The sequence below is a fragment of the Nyctereutes procyonoides genome, unplaced genomic scaffold, assembly GCF_905146905.1.
Source record: "Nyctereutes procyonoides isolate TBG_1078 unplaced genomic scaffold, NYPRO_anot_genome, whole genome shotgun sequence".
NCBI lineage: Eukaryota > Metazoa > Chordata > Mammalia > Carnivora > Canidae > Nyctereutes > Nyctereutes procyonoides.
This window is the reverse complement of record NW_026575043.1, coordinates 36,956,234-36,981,290: the sequence shown is the minus strand read 5'-3', so window position 1 is coordinate 36,981,290 and position 25,057 is coordinate 36,956,234. Positions and strand designations below refer to the sequence as shown.

At 45.8% G+C, this 25,057-nt stretch overlaps 1 protein-coding gene across 4 annotated transcripts in view; it reads left to right on the top strand.

The window, feature by feature from the left end:
• Nucleotides 1-9,078: 9,078 nt before the first annotated feature.
• Nucleotides 9,079-25,057, top strand: part of UPB1 (beta-ureidopropionase 1) — a 36,763-nt gene continuing 20,784 nt past the window's right edge. Inside the window, exons 1-4 of one of the 4 annotated variants that reach the window (XM_055322944.1) lie at nucleotides 9,079-9,310; nucleotides 16,058-16,189; nucleotides 16,788-16,959; nucleotides 19,390-19,477. In XM_055322944.1, coding sequence (XP_055178919.1) covers nucleotides 16,149-16,189; nucleotides 16,788-16,959; nucleotides 19,390-19,477 — 301 coding nt within the window. In that variant the 5' untranslated portion in view covers nucleotides 9,079-9,310; nucleotides 16,058-16,148. Of the gene's footprint in view, nucleotides 9,311-9,609; nucleotides 9,829-11,102; nucleotides 11,930-16,057; nucleotides 16,190-16,787; nucleotides 16,960-19,389; nucleotides 19,478-25,057 lie in introns of those variants that run through there. The other 3 variants (XM_055322943.1, XM_055322941.1, XM_055322942.1) reach the window with 3 other exon arrangements.

Here is a 25,057-nt window from a genome sequence, read left to right as displayed (position 1 = left end):
GTGACTAAGCAGTCTGCAATCTTCCTTCCTTTAATTGGATAATTTTCAGGCTTGTCTTATCCTTCCGGTTTTTACAACTTCATGCAATCATTTTCTCCTCTGAATATGGTTAATGGTTTCATGGCTAGAATCTCTCTCTAGCACACATATATCTAGAACTATCTAGATATTTTTCCATACACCAGTGCAGTGCAACCCTTTATCTACTCTGGTGTTCCAGACAGACTGGCTACTCTGCAATGGTCATCTTTTTCTACTGGAAGTCTTCCTTTCCTTTCTTTCTCTTTCTTCCTTTCCTTTTTTTTTTTCCTGGATTGACCTTCTTGTGTCCTCTACACATCCTCTGGCTCAGATGTTTGTTCTCTCACCTCTGGACCTGTGTGGCACTTTCAGTAATGTTATCACCTAATATTATAAACACAGCTATTGTTTATCAAGCACTAACCATGTGCTATGTCTGGAACCTTATGTATATAATACAAACTACCCAGCTCTTCCTCCTACTCCTTCATAACATACTTTCTGTACCCTACAAAGTCTCTTATAGGCCTAGTACAGTGCCTGGTACATAGCACATGCTCAAGAAATTTCTATAGGAGACATTATTATGATGATGCAAACAAGTACCACAATCTACTCATGTTTCACTCCAGTGCCTAGCACAATGTCTGGCACATTCAAATACATGTTTATAAAACTAATCAATGAAGAGAACAAATATTAAACACCTCGAAGATCCCTGTAAAACAAGCCATACAGGCTGCTATGGACTGCTGAAACTAACTCTTTAGAGTCCAGACAGGAAAAGTACTCAGTTATTAAGTTAACAGAGATGGGGCTGGAGAGCCCAGAAGCACAGCTCAGAAGGCCAGGAGGACACATGATACCAGCAGGCTAGTGGCTGCAGAGGCTGAGTACAGAAGATGGGCTCCTATGGCTTGCTCTGGCATGGGCCAATATCAGTTTGGCTCCCCCAAGAGCAGATGGCATGATCAGACCAACTCCCTTAATTGGGGAGAAACCTGGGACTGTAAGAAAGGCTCATGACGATGAGGGGGACTCTGATTCTTAGAGAATTGAAGCCTCTATCTGCAGTACCCACAGAGATCCAAAGGTGAGGCTCTGGGGCTGTGAGATTTAACAGTTAGCAGTCCAGGAAATAGACAGTGTTAGAGTCTGGTAAGAACTAGCAAGGTCCAGGGGTGCCTGGGTGGCTCAGTCAGTTGAGTGTCTGAGTCTTGGTTTCAGCTCCAATCATGATCTCGGGATTGTGGGATCAAACTCCATGTCAGGCTCCACACTCAGTGGAAAGTCAGTTTGGGATTCTTTCCCTCTCCTCCTTCTGCCCCTCCTGCTGCCTGTGCACTCTCTCTCAAATGAATAAACAAATCTAAAAAAAAAAAAAAAAAAAAAAAGAACTAGCAGGGCACAGCAACTAGAGTGAGACTCAAAATCTAAATTCAAGTCTTTGGCAGTGTCCTGGGATGTTAGAGAGACCTGGGTTTAAGGAAACAAAATGTAGCTTACTTACTATACTATGCTTACTATAGCTGGAGTGCGAAAAAACTTAATGCTGCAAATATAGTAGACAAGTTATCCAATTTGGGGCACTCATTCAGGCAGGGCTAGCAGCAAGGTTGAGAGATGAAGTAGGACTCAGACCCTGGGACTAAGGGCAGGACTTGTCAATGGTAAGGTTGGTTGTTAGTGGGGCAAAGAACCTGGTACCTTATTACAATACTGCAAACACTCCACAATTGATCATTAGCACACATTACAGCCTCTCAGAGCACAAAGTCTACTTTACTTCAGTGTTAGGATTTCAAGACCACAGTTATCTAAGGTGGCAAATAAAGTACAGAACACATCTGTTTGGCTTGGCTTCACAAATATCTAATTCTTTCTGTGTATTGTTTCACCCTTAGGCTGTGTACAGCTGTATACCTGCTTGGTCTCTTAATCCCCATACAGTGTTTTTCCCCCGCTAATGGAGCCCCAGCCACTTCCACGTTGAAATTACTTTTTATAACCACAAATTGGTTGTTTCATCCTCTGATTCTGTGACCAGAATTCCGTCAACATTAGGTCCTAGAATCTAGGTCCACTCACACTAGCAGTAAAAATGGTCCTTTTCCTTTAAAACCAATCAAATACTACTAATATTTTTTAAAGATTTTATTTATTTAAAAAAAAGATTTTATTTATTCATGAGAGACAGAGAGAAAGCGAGAGAGAGAGAGAGAGAGAGAGAGGCAGAGGGAGAAGCAGTCTCCATGTAGGGAGCCCGATGTGGGACTTGATCCCAGGACTCCAGGATCATGCCCTGGGCCAAAGGCAGGCACTAAACTGCTGAGCCACCCAGGGATCCCCTAAACACTACTAATGTTAACAATAAAATCTTCTTACCACCTGGTTCTTCAGTAAAATCACACTTGCTTTCACTTTTTCAGATACCAAACTGTCTTGTATTACTCTATGGTCTATGTATGGTTCTTTGGATTTAATATGCCTAAGTTTTTTGTTTTGATTTGGTTTTTGGTTCATGTTAAACAAATACACACAAATCACAGACTATCAGGTTCAACGACCCATCTGGTGACTGACTTTCTCTACAATACTCCCACCAAGTGGTCATCTGGACCATCCCTGAATACCCAGAAAGACCAAGCACTCATTGCCTACAACCAGCCTATGTCATTTAGTACCACCTATTGAAAATAACTGCTTTGGGTTGAAATATGCCCCCTTGAATTTCTATCTATTGACTCCAGCTCCACTCCTTAGGTCCAAATGGAACTATAAACCTCTTATTTGTGGCCACCTTCGGGTATCTGAATAAAGTAACAATAATCTTCCTTTGTTTGCTTTGTTTTGCTAGATTAATGTTCCCAGAGCCTTTGACTATTTGTTGTTGCTGTTAAATGTTCTCACCAACATTACTCTTTCTTTTCTGGATGTATTCAAGATGATTTATATGCCTTATACCTAGCCCCTGAGCCAGATAAATTTCAGGTGTGCTCTAGACACTATACCTCTCAATATTCAACCTAAGGCCATAACAGCTTTTTGGGCAGCCACAACACACTGTTGGCTCACACTGAGATTACAGCCAACTATGGCTAAATGCCACATGTTTTGCTGCTAAGCCCATTGCATATTTATATAATTGTTTTAGGGGGAGAAGGAGGTAGAAAAGAGTTTGGGGTTTGTTTTTTGAGAAGAAGCTTTATTTACCACATTGGTATTTCATGAAATTTGCGTCCCAAAAAGTCAACCTGGGATTTGCTAGCCTAAATGATTAACAAACTAGTGATGTTTCATGGACTAGATTTCAATTTCAGCTAGTCAACTTTGCTTTATTTCAGTCTTCAGCCTTCCTCAAAAATTACTCAATGTTCAAATTGTAAGCTATTTATCACCAGAAGAACTAGTGGAAAGAGTATAAGTGATTCAGTGCAAAGGCTTATAACCACTGGAAAAATACTTCAAAGATAAGTATCCAATACATTAAGGATGGTGTGTAGATGGTTTCCCATGGGAATATTATATTAAAACACTTTTCCTCAATTAAAAATAATTATCTTACAGAGATAACACTGTATAGATTTTCAAAGATATTTCAACTTAGTTTATTTGATTCTTTCAAATCAAAGGAAGTGGAATGGGTATTATCATCCTCATTTATAGATAAAGAAACTGAGGCCCGGAAAGGTCATGACTTGTCTATGGTTATATAACCAAAAGGTATAGAACCAGAGTTGAACCCCAAGTCCTTGGATCTCTAGTCCAGTGCAGCTCCCACTGTACCATGGCAATCCGATATAAGCATGGACCAGTTCTGGCTTTAAGGTGCCAATATCCAGGAGTTCTCCTGCAGTTGTTAGGCACATGTGCTCTACTTGCCCTCACCATCCACATAAAAAAATAAAAAGGTCTCAATGAAAACAGTTGTTAGAACACTTAAGAGATGTCAAATTCTAGCAATAATAAAATCATAGAATTTATGAGAATTAGTCCAATACCTTTAGAATAAGAGATTTGGAAGTGGTATCAAGTAATTTACCTAAAGCTGCAATTACTTAATAGCAAAACTGATTAGAACCTGTTTATATAACCAATTCAATGTTCTTTCTGTTAGGCTGTACTGTTTCTCAAAATACAAGCAGGCAACTATCTATTACTTATAGCTAGGACTTTCTGAAAATGGGATCTGAAATGTATTATCTATAACTCAAGAATGTTGTGGTCAAGGATCCCACCAAATTCTCAATCCAAGGAAATATGAACCAAGAGGCTAATTAGAGATGGATGAATCATGACATACTGAACACCAACTTCCCAGTAAACAGAGCTGTGTTAATGTGAAGTCCCCAAGGATGGATTCCCTCCCCCAATACCTATTGTTGAGAGTTACTCAAGATTTGGACTACTTGTATCCTATATGATCAGGGTATAGCAAAGACAGTTGAGAGTCTTACTGAAAGGAGAGGAACATGAATCTGCCATAGCCAATTGTGGTCTTTCTAAAAAGCAGGCTAAATAAGCAGCTGAGTTAATATATGTAAAAAGGACTCATCAAGTGACTGTAAACATTTATAAATATTTTTTAATGTTTTTTTTCTTTTAAAGATTGTATTTATTTATTCATGAGAAACACACAGAGACACAGGCAGAGGGAGAAGCAGGCTCCATGCAGGGAGCCTGACGTGTGACTGGATCCCGGGACTCCAGGATCACACCCTGGGCCAAAGGCAGGCGCCAAACCGCTGAGCCACGCAGGGATCCCCCAACATTTATAAATATTGATATGATATTCAATTTGGTTCAACAATCATTTATTGAGCTCCAGTTATATGCAAAGCTCTGTAGATCCAAAGACATGTCATACTTCTGACCTCAAGAAACTTCACAGATTGAATATTATGGCAACACAGAAGTGGTGGGAATTTAGGTAAGCCTGAAGGAGCCAGGAAAGGCTTTATTGAAGTGATACTTGAATCTTAAGGTTTAGGTAAGAACTATATAAGCGAAGAAAGAGCTGAGCAAACACAGAGAGGTGAAATGGTATGGAATGTTTGTACAAATAGAAGCAGTTTGACAATATTGGAGCCCAAAGTTTAGGGTAGGGGAAAGTGATAGCATGAAGTGATGTCCAATCAGAGGGCCTTATTCTATGTACTCTTGGACTTCAGACTGAACTAATTGAGTGCCATTGAAGAACAGATTACCCTGGGAACCAAGACCAAGAGGGAATCTGAAGTTGGGAGGCAGAAAGATTGATTATGATGAGTTGGTTGAAGTAATTTAAGAAATGATGAGAACCTGTACAAGAAATGTGTAAGTAGCAAGAAGAATGGAAAAGATGCATCAGGTAAGTCGTATTCCAGAAAAAATTTGAGGCTGTTGAATGATGTTGTCTGAGGGGTTGGGTTTCCTAACCTAAATATCTCTTTAGGGCCTCTCCTATGCCTGACACTTCTACTATTAGAGGTTCCTTCTGCAGGGTTTGAAGAGGCCCTTACTAGAATGAGTTGATCAGTGCATTTTAATGTTGGTCAACTAACATTAAGGTGGATTATGCAAGTTTAATGACAGTAAAGAAGCCCTCTTGCTGGAAGGAGAAAGAGGACAGGTGGGATCTCTGTGTCATGACCCTTGCAAAGACTGCTCACCCAATGATTACCATAAAATTTTAGTTCTTCATATGTGATAAGCAGACGCCATAGCACTTTAAACATTTTCCTTAAGAATTAACACACACTGTGAATTTAAAAGTAACAACTAAAAATAGACACCGTACCTTTCTAATAAATGAGCTCTTTCTATAAAACCAGTTTCTAGAGGAACTTTTTTTTTTTAAAGATTTTATTTATTCATGAGAGACACACAGAGAGGCAGAGACACAAGCAGAGGGAGAAGCAGGATCTCTGCAAGGAGCCCAAAGTGGGACTTGATCCTGGGACCAGGATCACACCCTGGGCCAAAGGCAGACGCCCAACTGCTGAGCCACCCAGGTGTCCCTAGAGGAATTTATATATGACTAGCTTATTTGAATCACATTTTGTTAATTAGGAAAGGCTTAGTTCATATCTATAAACTGTCTTCCCAGCCTTTTCCCCTTACCAACCTTTCCTACAACAGGAAAACGGAGATAAAAGTTGAACCCAGACTAAACTGTAGATTTCCTGACTCCTGGTCTAAAGCTCTCTTCTATAAAATAATTTTAATAAAATGTTTCAAATATAAATAAAAGCATAACAAATACCCAGATTTTTTTTTTTAAGATTTTATTTATTTATTCATGAGAAACAGAGAGAGAGGCAGAGACACAGGCAGAGGGAGAAGCAGGCTCCATGCAGGGAGCCCAACGTAAGACTCGATCCCAAGGTCTCCAGGATTACTTACGCCCTGGGCTGAAGGCAGTGCTAAACCGCTAAGCCACCCAGGCTACCCCAAATACCCAGATTTTTACAATGTTAGTATCAAATGCTTTGAATCTTTTTTGACAAGAAATGGCACTTTAATACTTCGAATCTTTTAAAAAAGTAATTAAAATATACCAGCAGATGATGTCCATTCCTCTCTTTCCCCTATCTCCTTCTCCAGACATAACCACCGTATTGAAGTGTGGTATATCCTATTCTTCCTGTTCATGTTTGTATACACTCAAATGATTATATATCCATAAACCACACCATGTTGCCACAAAATGAGTTGGTCTTCAAAACAAGGAGGAGTCCCTCACTCTAGCGTGCTTGCATGCAAGTAAAACCTTTGGTGTTTGGCTGGGTATTTCAAAAAGAAACTAGGGCAGAGTTTAAAGTCTTTTTTAATAATTACCATAGAAGGATCTAGTGATGTGTCTTACTATTTAGAGTGAAAAATAAATTAGGCAAATATAAAAATTTAAATATGATTTTTTTAATCCTTTTTCAGTTAGCACTTCATATTTGTGAAACTCTGGTTTACAATGACCTAGTGTGAATGACCTGTCATTGAACAATAGGGAAAGATGGATTGAGCAATTTAACTAGTAATAATAGTTTCTACTTCTGCTTCAAGGTCCAGCTCAAATGTCACCACCTTAATGAATCTATCTTTGATCCCATCAAAATTAATTCCTTCAGTAGTCACTTATTGAGTGCCAGAGCCCCATAGATACAAAAGTAGATCAGATCCAGTTCCTGCCCAGGGCTCAGAAATAATTACACAATAGTTTTTGATAAATGCTCTAATAGAGGTATCCATAAAGGGTTAGTGAAATCTATACTTTTCCTGGAGCAATTGGAGAAGACATTACAGAGGAGGCGATATTTGAGCTGCATCTTGCAGACTGAGTAGGAATTCACAAATAGAAGATAAAAGGTCATTCCAGGTAGGGAGACACTGAATGAGAGGGTTCAAAGGATGGTAAGGTATCAGTTTTAGAAAGACAACTAAGGATAGACATCAGAGATACAGGGATAAGTTAGATGCCTAACAACAATTCAAGCAGAAGATGACATGATTGTAGGCATGAGGTGGGAGGGGGAAAGATTTTAACAAAATTTAGGAGACAAATTTAGCAGAATTTGATGCTTCTTTGTATAAGGGAAAGAAAGAACATGGAGGAGCTGAGGATGACTCCCAAAGGCTTAGCAAAATGAGTGGGCAATAAGGCCATTAACTAAAATAGGAAATACCACACAGAAGGTGAGAACAGGCCTGGTGTGTGGGGGGGGTGTCATTTCCCTGAGGCACTTGAGGTCACTTCGTTAGGCCTTAAACAATTTCCCTTTCTACGCCAGAAACCACCCCCTTCCTCTGAATTCCGTAGCATAATGTGTACCTTTCCACATCAGATTTAAATAAATATTTACAAGTCTGTCCCTACCTTAAACCATGAAGAAAAACTACTAGCTCTTTTTTTTTTTTTTTAGATTCTATTTATTTATTTATGAGAGACACACAGAGTGAGGTAGAGACACAGGCAGAGGGAGAAGCAGGCTCCACACAGGGAGCCCGATGTGGGACTCGATCCCAGGACTCCAGGATCATGCCCTAGGCTGAAGGCAGACGCTAAACCACTGAGCCACCCAGACATCCCAAACTACTAGCTCTTATTTTCTCTGTATTGTCCTTATCTCTGACCCTTATATACAAAAGCCCCTCAAAGTTTGCATTCTTGAAAAGGGAGCTCCAGGAGATACGAGACACTGTTAATATTTATCAAAACAATGGCCAAAACTTGTGAGTTATTGACTTCCATAAACTATCTAAAGCATCTGGTCTATCTACGGTACCTCATTTTAGATTCTTTTGTGCTCACCTTTTTTATTTTTATTTTATTTTATTTTTTTTACCTTTTTAATTTTTTAAGTAGGCTCTACACGCAGTGGGGAGCCCGACACAGGGCTTGAACTGATGACCTGAAGACCAAACCTGGGCTGAGCCAAGAAGCCAGAGGCTCAGACCAACTAAGCCACCGGGACACCCCTGTCTTATCCTACTTGTAAGCAACCCTGCAAGGTAGCTGTAGTCCTGTTTTACAGATAAAGCAACCGAAGGCCAGGACTGAGGGCCAAGGGCGTCTGAACAACCTTCCCGAGGTCACAAGGTTTGCGAGCTGCCGAACCCAGACTTGGGCCGACTGGTTGAGCTGCTGTCCTGACTCAGTTGGGCGGACAAGCGGACCTTCTCTGGCTCTTGAGAGGGTGTCTCTGGATCTGCGGGGACTGAGAGAGGGGCCTCACCCCGTCACCTCCGCGACAGCCTAGAGCGCCCTCCTCAAGAAAGCGCCCCCGCGGGCACACTCACAGCTGCGGGGGGGGGCCCCCCCGCTGCCCGGAGACCCCGCCTCCGCGGTATTCGCCAAAGCACGTGGCGTCAGTCGACCCTTTGCTCCAGCTCCGCCAGCTCAGGCCAGGAAGCCCGGGGTGCGCGCGCGGTCGGGCCTCCCAGCCGGGCCTCTGGGTGGGGGAGAGGCGGGAGGAGGGGAGGGGGAGGGGGAGGGGCGAGGGAGGTGGGGGAGGGGCTCTACGTTCTCACAGACGCTGGGCACTGCCGACGGTGGTGCGGCCACTGCCCTCGGGACACTAAAGCTCGTCCCGTACCTTCTTCCGCTGTCCTGTGCGGCGGGCCGGCTCGGCGAGCAGCTCCAGTTCCGCCGACCGGACACCGAGGGCGGAGGCCGGGGCAGGGAGAAGCCCCGCCCAGCGGCTGCGGCGGGAACGGGCCCCGCGAAGGTCCGACAGGACGCGGCAGGCATTTACCTCAGACCGCGCCGCTGCCTCCCGGAGGCCGCGCCCAGGCCTCCCTCGCAGCCACCAGGGTGAGGTCCCTCCGGTCCCTCCCGACACCTCGGGCCAGGAACCGGACGGCGAGAGAAGGGGACAGGGCAGCAGAGGGGGCCTCCAAAGGCCGCAGGCAGGGAGCGGCGGCAGCCGGGTCGGCTGCTGAGGCGCGAGGAAGGGGCGTGTCCTGGCGCGTGCGGAAGGCGGGGCCAGGGGCGAGGGGCGGGCTAACCCGCGACGCCCTGGGACGCTGATTGGCTGCACAGCGTGGAGGCGTGAGGAGGGGGCGTGTCCTCACGTGAGCCCTCCGGGGGGCCAAAGCTGTCCGGGTAGGGAGGAGGGCGCGTGCGCGGACCTTGTGGCCGGCTCCTCCTTCTCCTCTTACTGGGGGCAAAGGGTAGGCCGTGTTAGTCTGGACATCAGCCCCTCATCTGCGCTTGCGGACTCTGGCCATGGCGGGACCTGAGTGGGAGTCGCTGGAGCAGTGCTTGGAGAAGCACCTGCCACCCGCAGACTTGCGGGAGGTGAAACGCATTCTCTATGGCAAGGAAACCAGGTCTGGGGCCCAGAGGTTGGGGGGTGGGGAGACCTTGGGGCCAGAGTGTGTGAGTCGGAGGAACCAGGGAGAAGGCTTTAGGATCTGAAGGGTTCTGTGGGAGCAATGAAGATCTGAGTTGGTAAGCAGAGGCCTTAGGATGTCTAGATGTGATGGCTCTGGGCCTCAGGGGTTGCACAATCCTCAAGTGACCCATTACAAGCCACTTTGTCCCTAGTTGCCTAGAACCCAGAAAGGAAAAGCATCTGGAAGGAAAAGGACAGGTTTTTATTCTCTGTAGCTTTCTCTGTGGCCGCCAAGCTCTCCTTCCCTTCTTCCAGGGACCAGCTCCCTCCCCAGAGCCAGGCCTGTGCTCTGGGTGTCTGGGTTAGTGCCTCCAGCAAGTCTACTGATTGTCTAGGCCCAGCCCCTACTTCCTGCAGTGACTGGGCCTCTGGCAGATCCTTGGAGGTAGAGGCTAGCTGGATCTGGCTGGAGAAGGGACCTTTCCTGCTGGCAAGCCACAAGAGTTAGCTACCACAGTCAGTGCAAATGTTTTTCCACTCCCAGCCAGTTGTGTGCAATCACTAGGACTTTCTGAGGTGGGTGCACTGCTGGACACTGGGGATACAATGCTAGAGAACACTTTGGCTCTTGTTTCTCTTCAGTACACTTTTCTCCAAGAAACCAGAAGATGTAAATTATATCTTGTTGCTCCTTTAAAACTCTGAAGGATTCCCATGGTTCTGGTTTGGAAACCCAAACTCTGACCCAATGAGCTCCTGACTTAATGTCCTTCCACTTTCTTGCCTATTGGTGGACTCCCCGTGAGCCATCCTGCTCCCCTCCCCAAGGCTACTTCCTGACCTTGTGGCAGTGACCTTGAGTCAGGAAACTAACTGATCAACCTGAAACTCGAGGGTGTTGATTGGATCAGTGGTTCTCAGCCACTCGCTGTAGAGGAGTTATTGCAGAGAGGTCACATCTCAGATCTCAGAGAACATAAAGTGAACTTTACCATTCACTAGTGAACATAGCTAGTGGTAAAGGTAGAACAACTGCCTTTGGGGATAGGAGTGGTACAGAACTCTGTCGAAAAGGGCTCTTTACCCAAAGAGGGATACCGGGGACTGGATGACCTTCAAGGTTCCTCCAGTGAAATCATATTTTCCACCACACTTGTCAAGAGGGAAGCCTCTGAGAGTTGAAGGTGTCTGCCATTTTTTTTAAAGATTTTATTTATTTATTCATGAGAGACAGAGAGAGAACGGCAGAGACACAGGCAGAGGGAGAAGCAGGCTCCTTGCAGGGAGCATGACATGGGACTCAATCCTGGGTCTCCAGGATCAAGCTCTGGGCTGAAAGTGGCACTAAACCAGTGAGCCACCAGGGCTGCCCTGAAGGTGTCTTAAAGCAGAGGTCTCAGGTTGGGAACAGGTGTTGTTTTTTTCTTTTTTTAAAAAAAATGAAGTAGACATGTTCTTCTGGAAAAAGAAATGGAGAGAGAGTTTGTGGTGTCAAAGAGAGGTAAAGCGCAAGAGTCTTAGGAAAAGGGAAATTTCTCATACAGGTGACTGGCTGGAGCACATTCTAAAAACTGGGATAAGGACTGCCTTGCAAAAGGGACCTTATGGAGCATTTAGATCTCTCTAGAGTGGGGAGGGATTATAATGGGCAGTAAAATGGGAGCCAATATCTATTGGCCAGTAACGACTGGGCCTCATCCTAGGGCTGGCTTATAATAACTGTTCATGAAAGGTTCTCCACTCAGCACTGAGGCCTTCCAGGCTTTACCTCAAGTGTATTATCTTCTATATTTGCTTAGTCCTTGCGATTGGGTGGGATTTGACTATGCACAGGATTGTGAACTGAAGATGGAAAATCATTGGTCATTTAAAAACTCTTTTCCCGCTTAAACCCCTGCTCATTCCTTGTAGCCTGACTCGGACATGGTCAACTCTGTGATGGCCTGGTGGGACCCCTCAGCCCCTCCTCGGGCCTCCTGACTGCATTCCACACAAGACCACCTTCTCTCCCGATTCCTTGCTGTGCCAAACACAAAGACGATGCTTAGTAAAAGTTTGCTAAGTGAATGAGCTGAATGGGGTTTTGCCTGGGCCAGGTAAATTAAATCCTCAAAGAACACGAACTCTCAACTTTAAGACAGCCAGAACCAAGAGGCATTTATTAATTCAGCAAACATTTATTGCATGTTTACTTTTGTCCTGAGCACGAGAAGTACAAGGATGAGTAAGCCATGGCTCCCTCCCACCCTGAGGCGCTTTCCGCCTCTTGGTGGTTGTCCTACATGGTGAGAAAAGGATGCAAGGAGAACTAGAGAGAGCGTATATATGTGGAGGTGGGGTTGGATCAGGAAGGTTTCCCAGGGGCGCCATGCTTGGACTGCATCCTGAAGGAGATGGAGAAATTGGTTTGGAGACAGGAAGGACACAGGTACTCCGAGTCAAGGCCCAGACACCAAGGAGCATGCTCATTTGGGGACTGCAGGTGTACAATGCTGTAAAGAGGAGGCAGAATTAGCCATGGTAGATCCAGGGGCTCTGTACACCATGCTAAGGCAGTGGGACCTGTCCTAATGGTAGTGGGAGCCTTTCAAGAATTTGAAAAGAGCAGGTGAAAGATGAGGCCTAAAGTAGAGTGCCTGGGGGCCCAAGAGGAGGAAGGATTCCTCCCAAGGCCAAGGTCTTAGTAGGTCAACAGGCAGTGTAGATAGCCAAACATAGCAAAGGAGGCGGATCATGCCAATTTCTGGCTTCAATCAGGTGGCTGGTTCATTCATCTGACGGGGAGTAGCTTTGGGGAAATCTGATAAGTTGTATTGGGGATGCTGTTCAGTTTCCTAGGGCTGCTAGAACAAATTACCACACACTGGTGGCTTAAACCAAAAGAAATTTATTCTCACAGTCCTGAAGACAGGAAGTATAAAACCAAGGTGTCAGCAAGGCCACACTTCTCCAAAGGCTCTGGAAGAGAATCCTTCCTTGCCTTCTCTAGTTTCTGGTAGCTTCTGGCATCCCTTAGCTTGTGGCAGCATCACCCCAATCGCCTCCAATAAAAGCAGGACCAAGGAAACCTCTGCCTCTCTGTCTTCATATGTCCTCCTTCTCTGCCCCCTGTCTCCTCTGGGCATTTCTTATAAGAATACCTGTCGGGCAGTTTGGGTGGCTCAGTGTTTTTGTTTTTTTTTTTTTGGCTCAGTGGTTTAGCACCACCTTCAGCCCAGGGCCTGATACTGGAGACTCAGGATCGAGTCCCACGTCAGGCTCCCTGCATTCCTGCACGGAGCCTGCTTCTTCCTCTGCCCGCCCCCCTCTCTGTCTCCCTCTGTCTCTCATGAATAAATAAATAAAGTATTTATTTATTTATTTATTTATTTTTATTTATGATAGTCACAGAGAGAAAGAGACAGAGGCAGAGACATAGGCAGAGGGAGAAGCAGGCTCCATGCACCGGGAGCCCGATGTGGGATTCGATCCCGGGTCTCCAGGATCATGCCCTGGGCCAAAGGCAGGCGCCAAACCGCTGCGCCACTCAGGGATCCCCAATAAATAAAATATTTGAAAAAAATACCTGTCACTGGGTTTAGGGCTTGCCTTGGATAGTCCAGGGTGATATTATCTTGAGATCTTTAATTACATCTGCAAATATCCTTTTTCCAAATAAGGTCTCATTCGCAGGTTGTGGGTATTAGGATGTGGATGTTCTCTTTTGGGGGGGGGCCACTTTTCAGCCCGCTACAGGGTCTATGCAGAGGTGGTCCTCATCAGGGGAGGCTGGGCTTCAGATTGTCCTCATTCCAGGTGGAAGAGTAGACGCAGAGTGGGACAGGCCCGAGGAGGGACTCAGGAGAACCTGATGTTAAAAGAATCAGAGGAAGTAGAGACTTTGCATGTTTCTCCAGAGTTGAGGAAGTAGGGATAGGGGGCCCTAGGGCAGATATCAAGGACACTGAGCAGGATAGGGACAGAGTGTTAGATGGTATAGGGAGGTCTAGAAGGATGAAAACAGGAGTGTGAGTCTCTCCCATTGCTAAAGAGGACCAGAGGCTAGTGGCAATTTGGCGTGGGGGAGTGGGCCCCAGGAAATGGGGCTGAGGAAGGTGAGGGAGGTGAGAGCTTTGGGGAAGCTCCCTACAAGGGGGAAGTGATGAGAGCAAGTGGTAACAAGAGGCACCTGTGGAGAGTGTCTTCTTTTTTCTGTTAATTAATTAATTAATGTATTTATTAATGGGAAAGACCCAAATAGCTTGTGAGAGAGAGGGAGAGAGAGCATGAGCAGGGGGAAGGGCAGAGGGAGAGGGAGAAGCAGACTCCCTGCTGAGGGCAGAGCCTGAGGCAGAGCTTGATCCCAGGACCCTGAAATCATGACCTGAGCCAAAGTCAGACAGGTAACTGACTGAGCCACCTAGGTGCCCCTCAAATAGCTTTAATGGTGGATGTGGTAGGTCTGTAGGAAACAGGAAGAGATGTCCAAGCTATGCATATTGTTAAATAAAAAAGGCAAGTAAGGGGAAGAGCAGAATATACAGGACACCAATGTAGTTTACACACATATAGGAAAATATCGGAAAGCTACCTACAGCATTGTTTAGTGAGATTGTCTCAGGTTTGGGGCTGGAGCTTAGGGGTGGAATGGAGAGGGGAACTTAGTTTTCACTTGATATCCTTTTCACTGTTTGCATCGTTTCTCCCATGAGCATGTGTTTCTGTTGTAGCAAAGCTCTAGTTTAATTATTTAAAACACTGATAGTAAAGAGCTATTAGAGGGGAAAGATGAAGTAGTTCTAGAAGCTAGAAGTTGCAGAAGAGGCAGGAGCTGGGCTCCCTCAGGTGAGGCCTGCCTTGACCCTGGTTGGCAGTGGATAGGGGCCAGGGGAGGGGCCCAGGAGAGTATATTGGGGCCAGAACAGGAAGTATGGGATTTCCTCCTTGATGTTAGAGGTGAGGCCATGAGGGGCTTTAGTAGCAGGATAAGGGGCGGAAGGGCAGAAGGCTGGCTATAGGAACCAAGGCAGGATTTCCAGCAGCATTGTGGTTCATCTACTGGTCTCTGCCCACCCTCACTCCACCCCTCCAGGCCATGGCTGGTCTATGTCCTACCACATACCTGTGCCAAGCCTTTAGTGGGCAAAGCGCTTGTTTATGGGTTGGGGCTCGAGGGTCTGTTGGGTTCTCCAAGAGTAGACAAGACAGGACGTGGTGATAGATCAGCTAGATAACAGGAGGGTGGAGGTGATGAGACAACCTGAGGGTAGTTCTCTATATGTGAGGTTGGAGTGGCCTGGCCTGCACCAGGGGGAATGAGTGTCCACAGGGAATGGGGTGGGGGAGGTGTGGAGGCAGCACTCAACTTAGTGACAAAGGAGGGAGGCTGCATGGCACATAATAATGGGGCTCATGGTGGTGGAAAGATGGGGAGAGCCCAACAGCTGTGGCATTGGATGAGGAAGGACAGCCAGAGGCTGAGGAACATCTGTCATCCAGGTGACAGCTATAGGTAGGCTTGCAAAAGTGAGACAAGATCTCTTCTATCTGCTCTCTTCCTGGGATGAGACCCAGACTGAGGACAGGCCCACCAAGATGTGTCCCAAAGACAGTCTTGCTCCCCCGCCCAAGGGCCTGAGGGGAAATGGACACACACAGAACTGTTCTCCTTCTTCCCCTGTCCCCCACGGTGACTTATCCTGGGGCTGAGTTCTATAGTGGGGGAGCCCTCCACTTGAGGACAGGAGGACCGTGTCTGAGGCAGTCACGGCACAGGGAGGTGCGGTGTGGGCACTGCTGCTATTTCTAACCTGCTAAAGCGAACGGAACCCTGACTAGTTGAAAAGCAGGCTGATTGTCAGGGGTGGAACCGAACTTGGAGCTGTCAGGGCCGTCACATGGAAACCGCCTGGCAGGGGGCGGCGACAGGGGGGCTTGGGCTGACAGGGCTGTGATTTTGAAAGAAACGTCTTTAAGAAAGTGATTTAAAGTAGGAGAGAAATATTATTATTAGATAATGGCTGTCAGGTTATTTTTTGATGTGTTCTCTGAGTATTTCATAACCATCTTGCCCCTAGATGGTAAGGCCTTCCTGGCCAGAGGCCGTGTCCTGTGCACGCGCCAGTTTCACCTCCGCGCATGGCACACAACCAGCACCGGGAGGCATTTCCTGTTTGGCCAGTGGTCACTTAGGTGGAAGGTTTTATAAATAATCCATTTGCCTTTGTTAATAAACCACAAAACAGGATGAGTGCCTACATCTTTGGCCTGGACACCTGCCTGGACACCTGAGGCTCACCAAGTGCCCCCCCACCTCCCGCCCCACCAGCACCAGGCATGGGACTGCCGCTGGCTGGGAGCAGCAGCAGGACAGGGAGGTGGGGCTCACCAGAGACTTGTAACCCTGAGTGGCAAATGGTCACAGGACCCCCCCCCACCCTCCCGCCATGCTTCAGTCCGGGGCCCTCCACCCAGCCGTCTCCTAAGCCCTGTTCTCAGCAGTAGCAGTGCCTCTGTCTGTGGCAACCTGCCCCACCCCCCAAGCTTAGCAGAGCCCTCTGATTCTAGTCCACAAACATTTTTGGGAATCCATTGCCTCTCTTTTTCTCTGCTGACTGCTGAGACTTACATCTCCACCCTGAGGTCAGCAGCTATAAAACATCAACCTTTTGGCCAGTCACCCTGCAGCCCCTCCCACTGCTCCCCCACTTGGCCAGGCCTGACCACAGCGCCTCCCTGGTGAAGTCCACGCTCAGTGTAGTGTCCATTCTTATCACCAGGCAGGGTCCTCCCTCCTCCTGGCCCCAGCTCTAGCTTCCCACAACTGGGCCTTGGTACTGGGCTGCTCTGTGTGCCTTCTTGCCAGATGCCCCCCCCCCTTCTCTACCTGATAGATGACTATCAGGGCGGTTGGAGGGGAATTTTAAATTTAGTGGATCTCATGCAAATTGTTTCCTTTCTTTCCTGCCCATTTAGGAAGCTTGATCTGCCCAGCAGGGCTTTTGAAGCCGCCTTGGAAGGGGACTTTGAGCTACAGGGATATGCCTTTGAGGCAGCAGAGGAGCAGCTGAGGCCACCTCGGACTGTGCGTGTGGGACTTGTTCAGAACAAAACTCCCCTGCCTGCAGATGCCCCTGTGGCAAAACAGGTGCAGCCTCTTTTGACCATAAATACGTAACCAGAGCCTTTGGCCCACTCTGTGTTTTGAACACATCCACAGTCCCTACAGGTCCGTAGGCACTATGAGTGGCCACCTAGATGCTTCTGCCCTCACCACTCCCTTCCCTGCAAGCTTACATCTCTGGCTCCTCTTTCTCTTCTGGCTCCTACCCTCTCTCTGCCTGCCTTTCACTCCTCACTGTTTTTTCCATCTTCCCCTCCACATCCTCTCTTGCGATTGATCTGAAGTTCCATTTATCAGTTGGGAGGGTGCCCTTTTGTCTGCCTCAGGCTCTCTCTGGAACTCTTTCTCTCTCAGTCTTTTGCCAGAAAGGTACCTGCCAGCATACACCAGTCAGGACCCATCTGTCCATCCGTGATCCTGAGGGTGGGGACTCACTAAACCCAGATGTCTATCAGCTGATGGTGCCTCAGGGTGACAGGAATATGATACGCATTTCCTTATGACCTTACGGTTAATATAAATGTGACAGCATCTTGTATGTCCCTAAAGAAATATGTTGTCACAGACACAAGTGATTTTATATACACTTCTTCACAGCATTCCTCCAACTGCTCAAACTTTTAAGACTTTCTCTGCAAAGGTTTCCTGGGGATACAGCATGTCCCAGAACTCCTAAGGATTCTCAAGAAAAGGTCAGTTGGATTCCAAGGCCGGTTCTGCATCATCTTTCACTTTGGTCCTTCTGCTTTTGTTGGATTAAAAGATCTCTGGTTTCTCGGTTCACTTTTTGTCTCTGGATTGGCTGACTGTGAATATGTTTCCTCAACCATCCCAGATTGTCAGGGGGCAGAGACACTGTTCTCACCCCCATGGCACCTACCTAGGAGCACACTTCACACCCTGTCAGGACCTAGCAAATATCCATGGTGTCTTGGTGTGTGGTTGTGCACTGTGCACCCATCAGCCCACAAGCTCCTTAGGGGCAGGAGGAGAGTGTCTTCATCTTCTTCGGTGTCCTCAGCACAATGTCTGGCTCCCAGGAGATGTTCAGAAGTGTTTGTTCAAAGAAAGACCAGAAGAACCAGGCTGATAAACCCAGACAGCACCCACTCTTTAGGATGCTGTCTCTCCCCTGTGAGACCGCACACCAAGACTCCATGGATATTTGCTAGGTCCTGACAGGGTGTGAAGTGTGCTCCTAGGTAGGTGCCATGGGGGTGAGAACAGTGTCTCTGCCCCCTGACAATCTGGGATGGTTGAGGAAACATATTCACAGTCAGCCAATCCAGAGACAAAAAGTGAACCGAGAAACCAGAGATCTTTTAATCCAACAAAAGCAGAAGGACCAAAGTGAAAGATGATGCAGAACCGGCCTTAGAATCCAACTGACCTTTTCTTGAGAATCCTTAGGAGTTCTGGGACATGCTGTATCCCCAGGAAACCTTTGCAGAGAAAGTCTTAAAAGTTTGAGCAGCTGGAGGAATGCTGTGAAGAAGTGTATACAACAAATGGTGGTGGAGGAGCACAGCAGCACAACAGGACCAGTGCCATCGTGGGGACCCACGAGGGAGTGCTGAGGCACCTCTTGATGCTCAGCCCTTTGCTGAGAAAGTCACTCCTCTGTGGGTGACACATGATATGAATAACACATCCAGGGAAGATTAGGTGGGGTGGGGAAGTACATTCCTGATGGAGGACACACCTGGAAAATGGGATCTAGCCATTGAATGATAAACACACAGGAAAAGAAAAAAAAGAAAAGAAATACATAGGAAAATGGAAGTGGCGAGACAAGTCATGCCAGAAGCCTTGAGATCAGACGGTAGAAAGTGGACTATGTCCTGAGGCAAAAGGAGCAGTTAGCCCAGGGGATGGCCAAGGTGTGCACTGGGTGTGGGCCCCTCTTACAGGAAATAGCCAATAAGCTATGCATTCCTCTGAGCAACTCCTTAGAGTAGATGGTGCTCTCCCAATTCTCCAGGTGATGAAACTGAAGCTCTGAAAGGCAACATCGAGTGTGTGGGACCCTAGAGCCTCTGTACTTCCACCTTTTATTTTTTTATTTTTATTTTTTTTTATTTTTTGTTTTTTGTATTTATGTATCTATTTAGAGCAGGAGAAGTGGAGGGGCGGGGGGACTCTCAAGCAGACTCCCCAGTGAGCGCAGAGCCTGATGCAGGGGCTGATCCCACAACTCTGAAATCATGACCTAGGCCAAAAATCAAGAGTCAGACGCTCAATGAGCCACCCAGGCACCCCATGCACCTCCACCGTTGACTGTAGCAGATTTTGGAGTTAATGAGAGCAGGATATATCAGAACCTCCCCACTCTACTCATCCTGTTGCAGCTGCCTAGGTGGGGGGTTGTTGCCCAAATATGGGGCTGAGTTCTGAAACTTATCTCAACCAATAGAAGAAAATGGGTTCTAATCCTTGCTTTTTGAATTTGGCCAGGTCACTGCCCTTCATAGACGCGTAGAAGCCATTGTAGAGGTGGCTGCAGTGTGCGGAGTGAACATCATCTGTTTCCAGGAAGCATGGAGTAAGTCTCTCTTGGGGTGCTTTCTCTGCTGCCTTCAGACAATAGTGTATTATCTCCATGTCACCAAGAGGACTACTTAGTTTTAAAAAATCTTCCCTTCTCTCATCTATAGAAAGATTCTTTTGTCAACCACATCAGAAAGTCAGGAATCCTGGCTTCCATGTACCCCAGTCTCATCTGGTCCTGCCAGTTCTTCCTCCGAAATTGTTCTGAACCCATTCAGCTTTCCTTCCCCATCTTCTCACCATTGCCCTGGTCTAAGGCACCATCAGCTCACACCTTGGCATCTGTAATTGCTTCCAGTACTTAGGCCCCTTCTAACTGGTTCATCACACCTTCTAGCAAAGATCTTTACAAAACTCAACTCTGTACTGCTTAGTCTCTTCCTTCTCCCACCTCTGCAGCCTCATCTCTGCTGAGCTCTGCCCTGACCTCCCTGATCCTTCACTCCCCTACAGCACCCTCTCCCTCCTTCCAGGCCACAGTGCAGCAGCTGCTCCCTCTGCCTGCCTGGCCTTCATCTCCCTTCTGCTTTCCTTGCCTTTTAGACCCTGTCCAACCTTCGCACAAAAGCTGAGAGCCCACCTCCCTATCTAAAATTTCCCTGTTACATACTGCTGGTACCATATACCTTTATTTAATTTTTATCCAAGTTATACATGCTCATGGTTGGGAGTCTAATGGTCTGCAAGGTCTTTTACCAAAAACTAGCTATCCTCCTTCCCAGAGGCAACTACTTTCTACTCTTAGTTGGTTCTTTGAGAATCTGACTTTGTGTTGCTGCTTCCTGATTTTTCAGTTTTGCACCATCTGTTAACTTCCTCCTATGGAAGAAGACAGCATTGGTCCCTTCCTCCTCTATCTGCTCTCTTACACATACCCTTCCTATCCTCCATCCATTCTCTGCCAAGCCATTTTGTAGATTTAGATTTCTTTTCCTGAATCACTTTCTCTTTTCCCCAGAATTTGCTTTGTTTTCTGCATACCTACCCCAAATTCTATCCTAAACTTCCTTCCAGCTTCCTCAATCTTCACATATTTAGACATGTGAAGCTGTCTGTTGATTCCATCTCCTTTTTTTTAATTGTTAAGTTTTTATTTTAATTCTAGTTAGCTAACATACAGTGTTATGTTCATTTCAGGTGTACAATATAGTGATTCAGCAGTTCCATATATCACCTGGTGCTCATCACAACAAGTGCATTCCTTAATTGCCATCACCTGTTTCTACCATACCTTCCCCACCCCCCACCCCCCCATGCTGGTTCCATCTCCTTGAAGGAATATGTTCCCAGAGCTTTCTGACTGCTCTAATCTGAATTAGTTGCCCCCTCTGCTGGCTGCCCGGCTGTCATCCTGGGATTTCCCTTCACCATCATGCTGGGAAGTTCCTTTGTCTTGTTCTTGTGTTTCTCCTATCCCACATCTTCCTCTTTCTTCATTTTCTCCCTCTTTTTGGTTGAGTAGTGTTCTGAGAAAACACATAGGAGGTAACCTTTTGGAGACCTTGCATATCTGAACATATGTTTCTCCTAAAACTAGCTTGATAGTTTAGTTGGGTATTAAATTCTAGGTTAGAAATAATTTGCTTTTAGAAGTTTAAACACATTGCTCCAGTTTCTCTTGGCTTTGCGTGTTGTTGACTAGTAGCCATTTTGACTGATGACCCACTCCCTATGATCTGTTTATTTTTCTCTAGTAGGTTATAGAATTTTCTCTTTTCTAATGCTTTTTGGAGTTTCATAATGATATGCCATCGTGTGTATCTATTTTATTTTTTCATTAAGTTATCAAATATTTATTGAGCACCTACTATATGCTAGGTGTCACCATAGGTACTTGAGATACAGCAGCAAGCCAAAAAGACAGACATTTCTGCCCCTAGAGGTGTCTTCTCATGGGAAATGGAGAGACAGTACATAATATGTATGTATTTTAATCCATTATTCTAGGAACTCAACGGGTTCTTCTAGGCTAGAAATGTGGGTCCTTCAGATCTACTATTCATTAGTGATTTTCTCCTCTTTTTTCTTTCTTCTTTTCCTGTTACTTCTACTATTATAATGTTAGAACTCTGGACTAGGTCCCTGATTTTCTTAAGTATTTCCTCCTATTTTTCATCTTTGTCTTTTTGCTCAGTTTTCTGATAGATTTTATCTAATTTGCCATTCATCCTTTTGTTTCTGCTGTCATACTTTGAATTTACAAGAGTTCTTTTGGTCTGAAAGCTCCTGTTTTATGACATCTTGTTCCTATAATTGCAGTACTTTCTCTTGTCTCTGAGGATGTTATGTAGCATTTTTTTCCCTCCTTCTTTGTTTCGTACTTACTCCAAATTGGTCTTTTATCCTCAGATGAATGGGGGGTTAAAAAACTGCAAGCTCTGTGTTTGTGGGAAGGGCTCCTCCCCATTGAGCTTCATGATAGGATGACTTGGTTTAGCTGTTTATTAGCTAATCCCCCATAGTAGTATCTTTGGGTCATTCTCTTCAGGCTGGCCAGAGTCCCCAGAGAAGATTCTTCTTATCTCTTGCCAAGAAGAGAAAGAGGATAGGGGTCCAGTGTGCCAATGTTTACTGAATCCCTCTGTTTTTCATCTTCATCTGTCCTGGCTTCCCCAAGGCCAGAGGCATTCTGTTTAAGCACCTCCAGGGAAAGAGCCTCTAGCCTTCTGCTGAGGTGAGAGAGAACTCATGCCAGCCTTTTGCAGGGAGGAGGGATCTGGGTTTCCAACTGCTTCTTAAGCAGATTTCTGACCAATTTTTGTTTGTTACCCCTCCCTGCTTCCCCACCTTCAGAGCCACGTGGTGCTTCTTGCTCCTAAACTCTCCAGGGGTGGGCAGCAGCCCAGAATGTGATCCTGGGGACTCAGGATCGAGTCCCGCGTCAGGCTCCCTGCATGGAGCCTGCTTCTCCCTCTGCCTGTGTCTCTGCCTCTCTCTCTCTCTCTCTCTCTCTCTGTCATGAATAAATAAATAAAATCTAAAAAAAAAAACAAACTTTCCAGGGGTATGTGGTGGAGAGCAAGGTGTTTCCCAGCTTCCTCTACTGCTGGGAGCCTGAATTTTCTGAGCCTATCACAATATCTACTCTCATCCTTCAGCTCTCCAACCTCTTGTGTTTTGTTGCTCTTGCCCTTCTCTCTGTGCTTCATCCTCCTGGGTTTGTACCTTTGCCTAAAAATCCCTTTATTGGGCAGCCCGGGTAGCTCAGGGTGGCTCAGCAGTTTAGCACTGCCTTCAGCCTAGGGCCTGATCCTGGAGACCTGGGATGGAGTTCCACGCCAGGCTCCCTGCATGGAGCCTGTTTCTCCCTTGGCCTGTGTCTCTGCCTCTCTCTCTCTCTCTCTCTCTCTCTCTCTCTCTCTCTCTCTATGTGTGTCTCTCATGAATAAATAAATAAATAAATCTTTTAAAAAATCCCTTTATTGTTATTTGGTACAGTTGCAAAAAAGAGCAAAGGTGTGCCTCCAATTTGCCATCTGAACTCAGAAGTTCATTTCATTTTTCATGTTCCTGATTACTTATACTTTCACTCGTTTGGGCAACACTTTTGATTTGTCTGCCTCTTCCATTAGACCATAAACTCCATGGGGTCATTGTCTACATGGTGTTAGTTTATTTTTCCAATTCTAATTACCACCCCTATTTTTTTTACCACCCCTATTTTTTAACGTTAAAAAGATTTAATTGTGGAAAAATATATATAACATAATGATCACTTTAACCATTGGTAAATGTACAATTCAGTGATATAAAATGCATTCACAAAGTTGTATAACCACTATCTATGCCCAAGACTTTTTCAGTATCTCCAACAAAAAATCTGTACTCAATTAATAAATACCCCTTTATCCTGCACCTCTCATAACCTCTATTCTACTTTCTGTCTCTATGAATTTGATTACTCTAGGAACCTCATGTAAGTGGAATATAGTATTTGTCTTTTTGTGACTGGGTTATTTCACTTTAGGATAATGTTTTCAAGGTCCATCCTGCTGTGGCATATGTCAGAATGCCTTTCCTTTTTAAGGCTGCATAATATTTTACTGTATGGATAGACCACATTTTGTCTATCCATTCCCCCCACCCCCGTTTTGTCTTTAAAAAAATTTATTTACTTGAGAGAGAGTGTGTGCACAAGCAAGTGGAGGTATGGAGAGAGAGAAAGAATCTCAAGCAGACTCCCCATTGAGTGAGAATCCTGACACAGGGCTCCATCCCACAACCCTGAGATCATGACGTGAGCTGAAATCCAGAGGCTGACACTTGACCGATTGAACCACTCAGGCTCGGTTTTATCTTTAAATGTTTTATCGTTAATGAACACTCCCTGCTACATGACAGACAAAATGTTTATGGTGGTTTAAACAACTTCTTCCTTTTTTTGGATCTGGAAAGCTCTCACTCATCCATTAAGACCTAGCACAGACATCCCCTTCTTTGGGGGACCCTGGGAACTCCCCTCTGATACTGTGCAGCCACTCAGTCCCCCCATCTAGGCTAGCAGCTCCTGAGGGCTGGGCTAGGTCTAAATTTAAAGCTTGACTCCTGGAGTGTTGGTTCAATAAATAGAGAATCCTCTTCCCCTCTAATCTGAAAGCTGTAGTTGGACTTTGCAGCCAGCCTCCCCCAAACTCCATTTCACATTCTTCTTTGGAAAGTTTGTTTACAATGGTTAGGTAAATAGGAAAAGAAGCCATTAAAATGGAAATAGAGAAACTTGGAGGGTTTAGCAACCTGAAATGAAGTCAGAAAGGGAGGTTTTATTCTCTTGGGTACATGAGTCTTTCCTAATGTGCTGAAAGCTGAGAATAAATGGTCATTAAGGATCTTTTTTGTCATTAACAGCTTTTTTTGTTGACTTCCTTAAAATAGTTCATCCCTCTTTCCTGAAGGCAAGCCTGGAGAGTCTTGAGCCAGGTACCAAGGCTCCTGGGGTTGTTGCTGGCAGAACTGTGGTGGCCAAGGTGGTGGTGGTACCATTGGTAGCCTCTTCACACTGGCGCCATCTTAGAACCAGCCATCCTACAACTGAAAGGAATTGGGAGACTGATTTTTTTCATCTTCCTTCTCTGTGAAATGAAGAGAGTCTCCCCTATTTCAGAAAGATATGGGGACCAGCTGCCTATTACTGGGCCCATGACCCATGTTTGGGAAAGGGTGGCTACAATTAGTAGCCCCAAACAGGCCACCTGCCCCCACTTAAGACACTTGCCATTCACATCACACTGCTTCCTCCAAACCCTCCCTGCAGGTTACTCAGTTCTGAGTAATGTGAACCATAGCAAGCATCTGGAAACTTCCAGGAGGCTAGTCCTCCTGAAAGAAATGGACTTAGGTCATTGGAAGGAGGAAGGTCTAAAGAGTGTACAGAATTGGTCCAAATAAAGAATTCAGTACTCCAAAGCAAGAAGAAAAAACCAAACAGCCCACTAGGAAATGGGCAAAGAGTAGGAACAAGATTGCTTCAAGGATGAACCCAGAAAGGCCAGTGACCATGTGGCAAGGTGCTTCACCCACAGGTGATAATCTAGTATATATATATAGTATATGGCTTAAAACTGTGGTGCATCCAGTG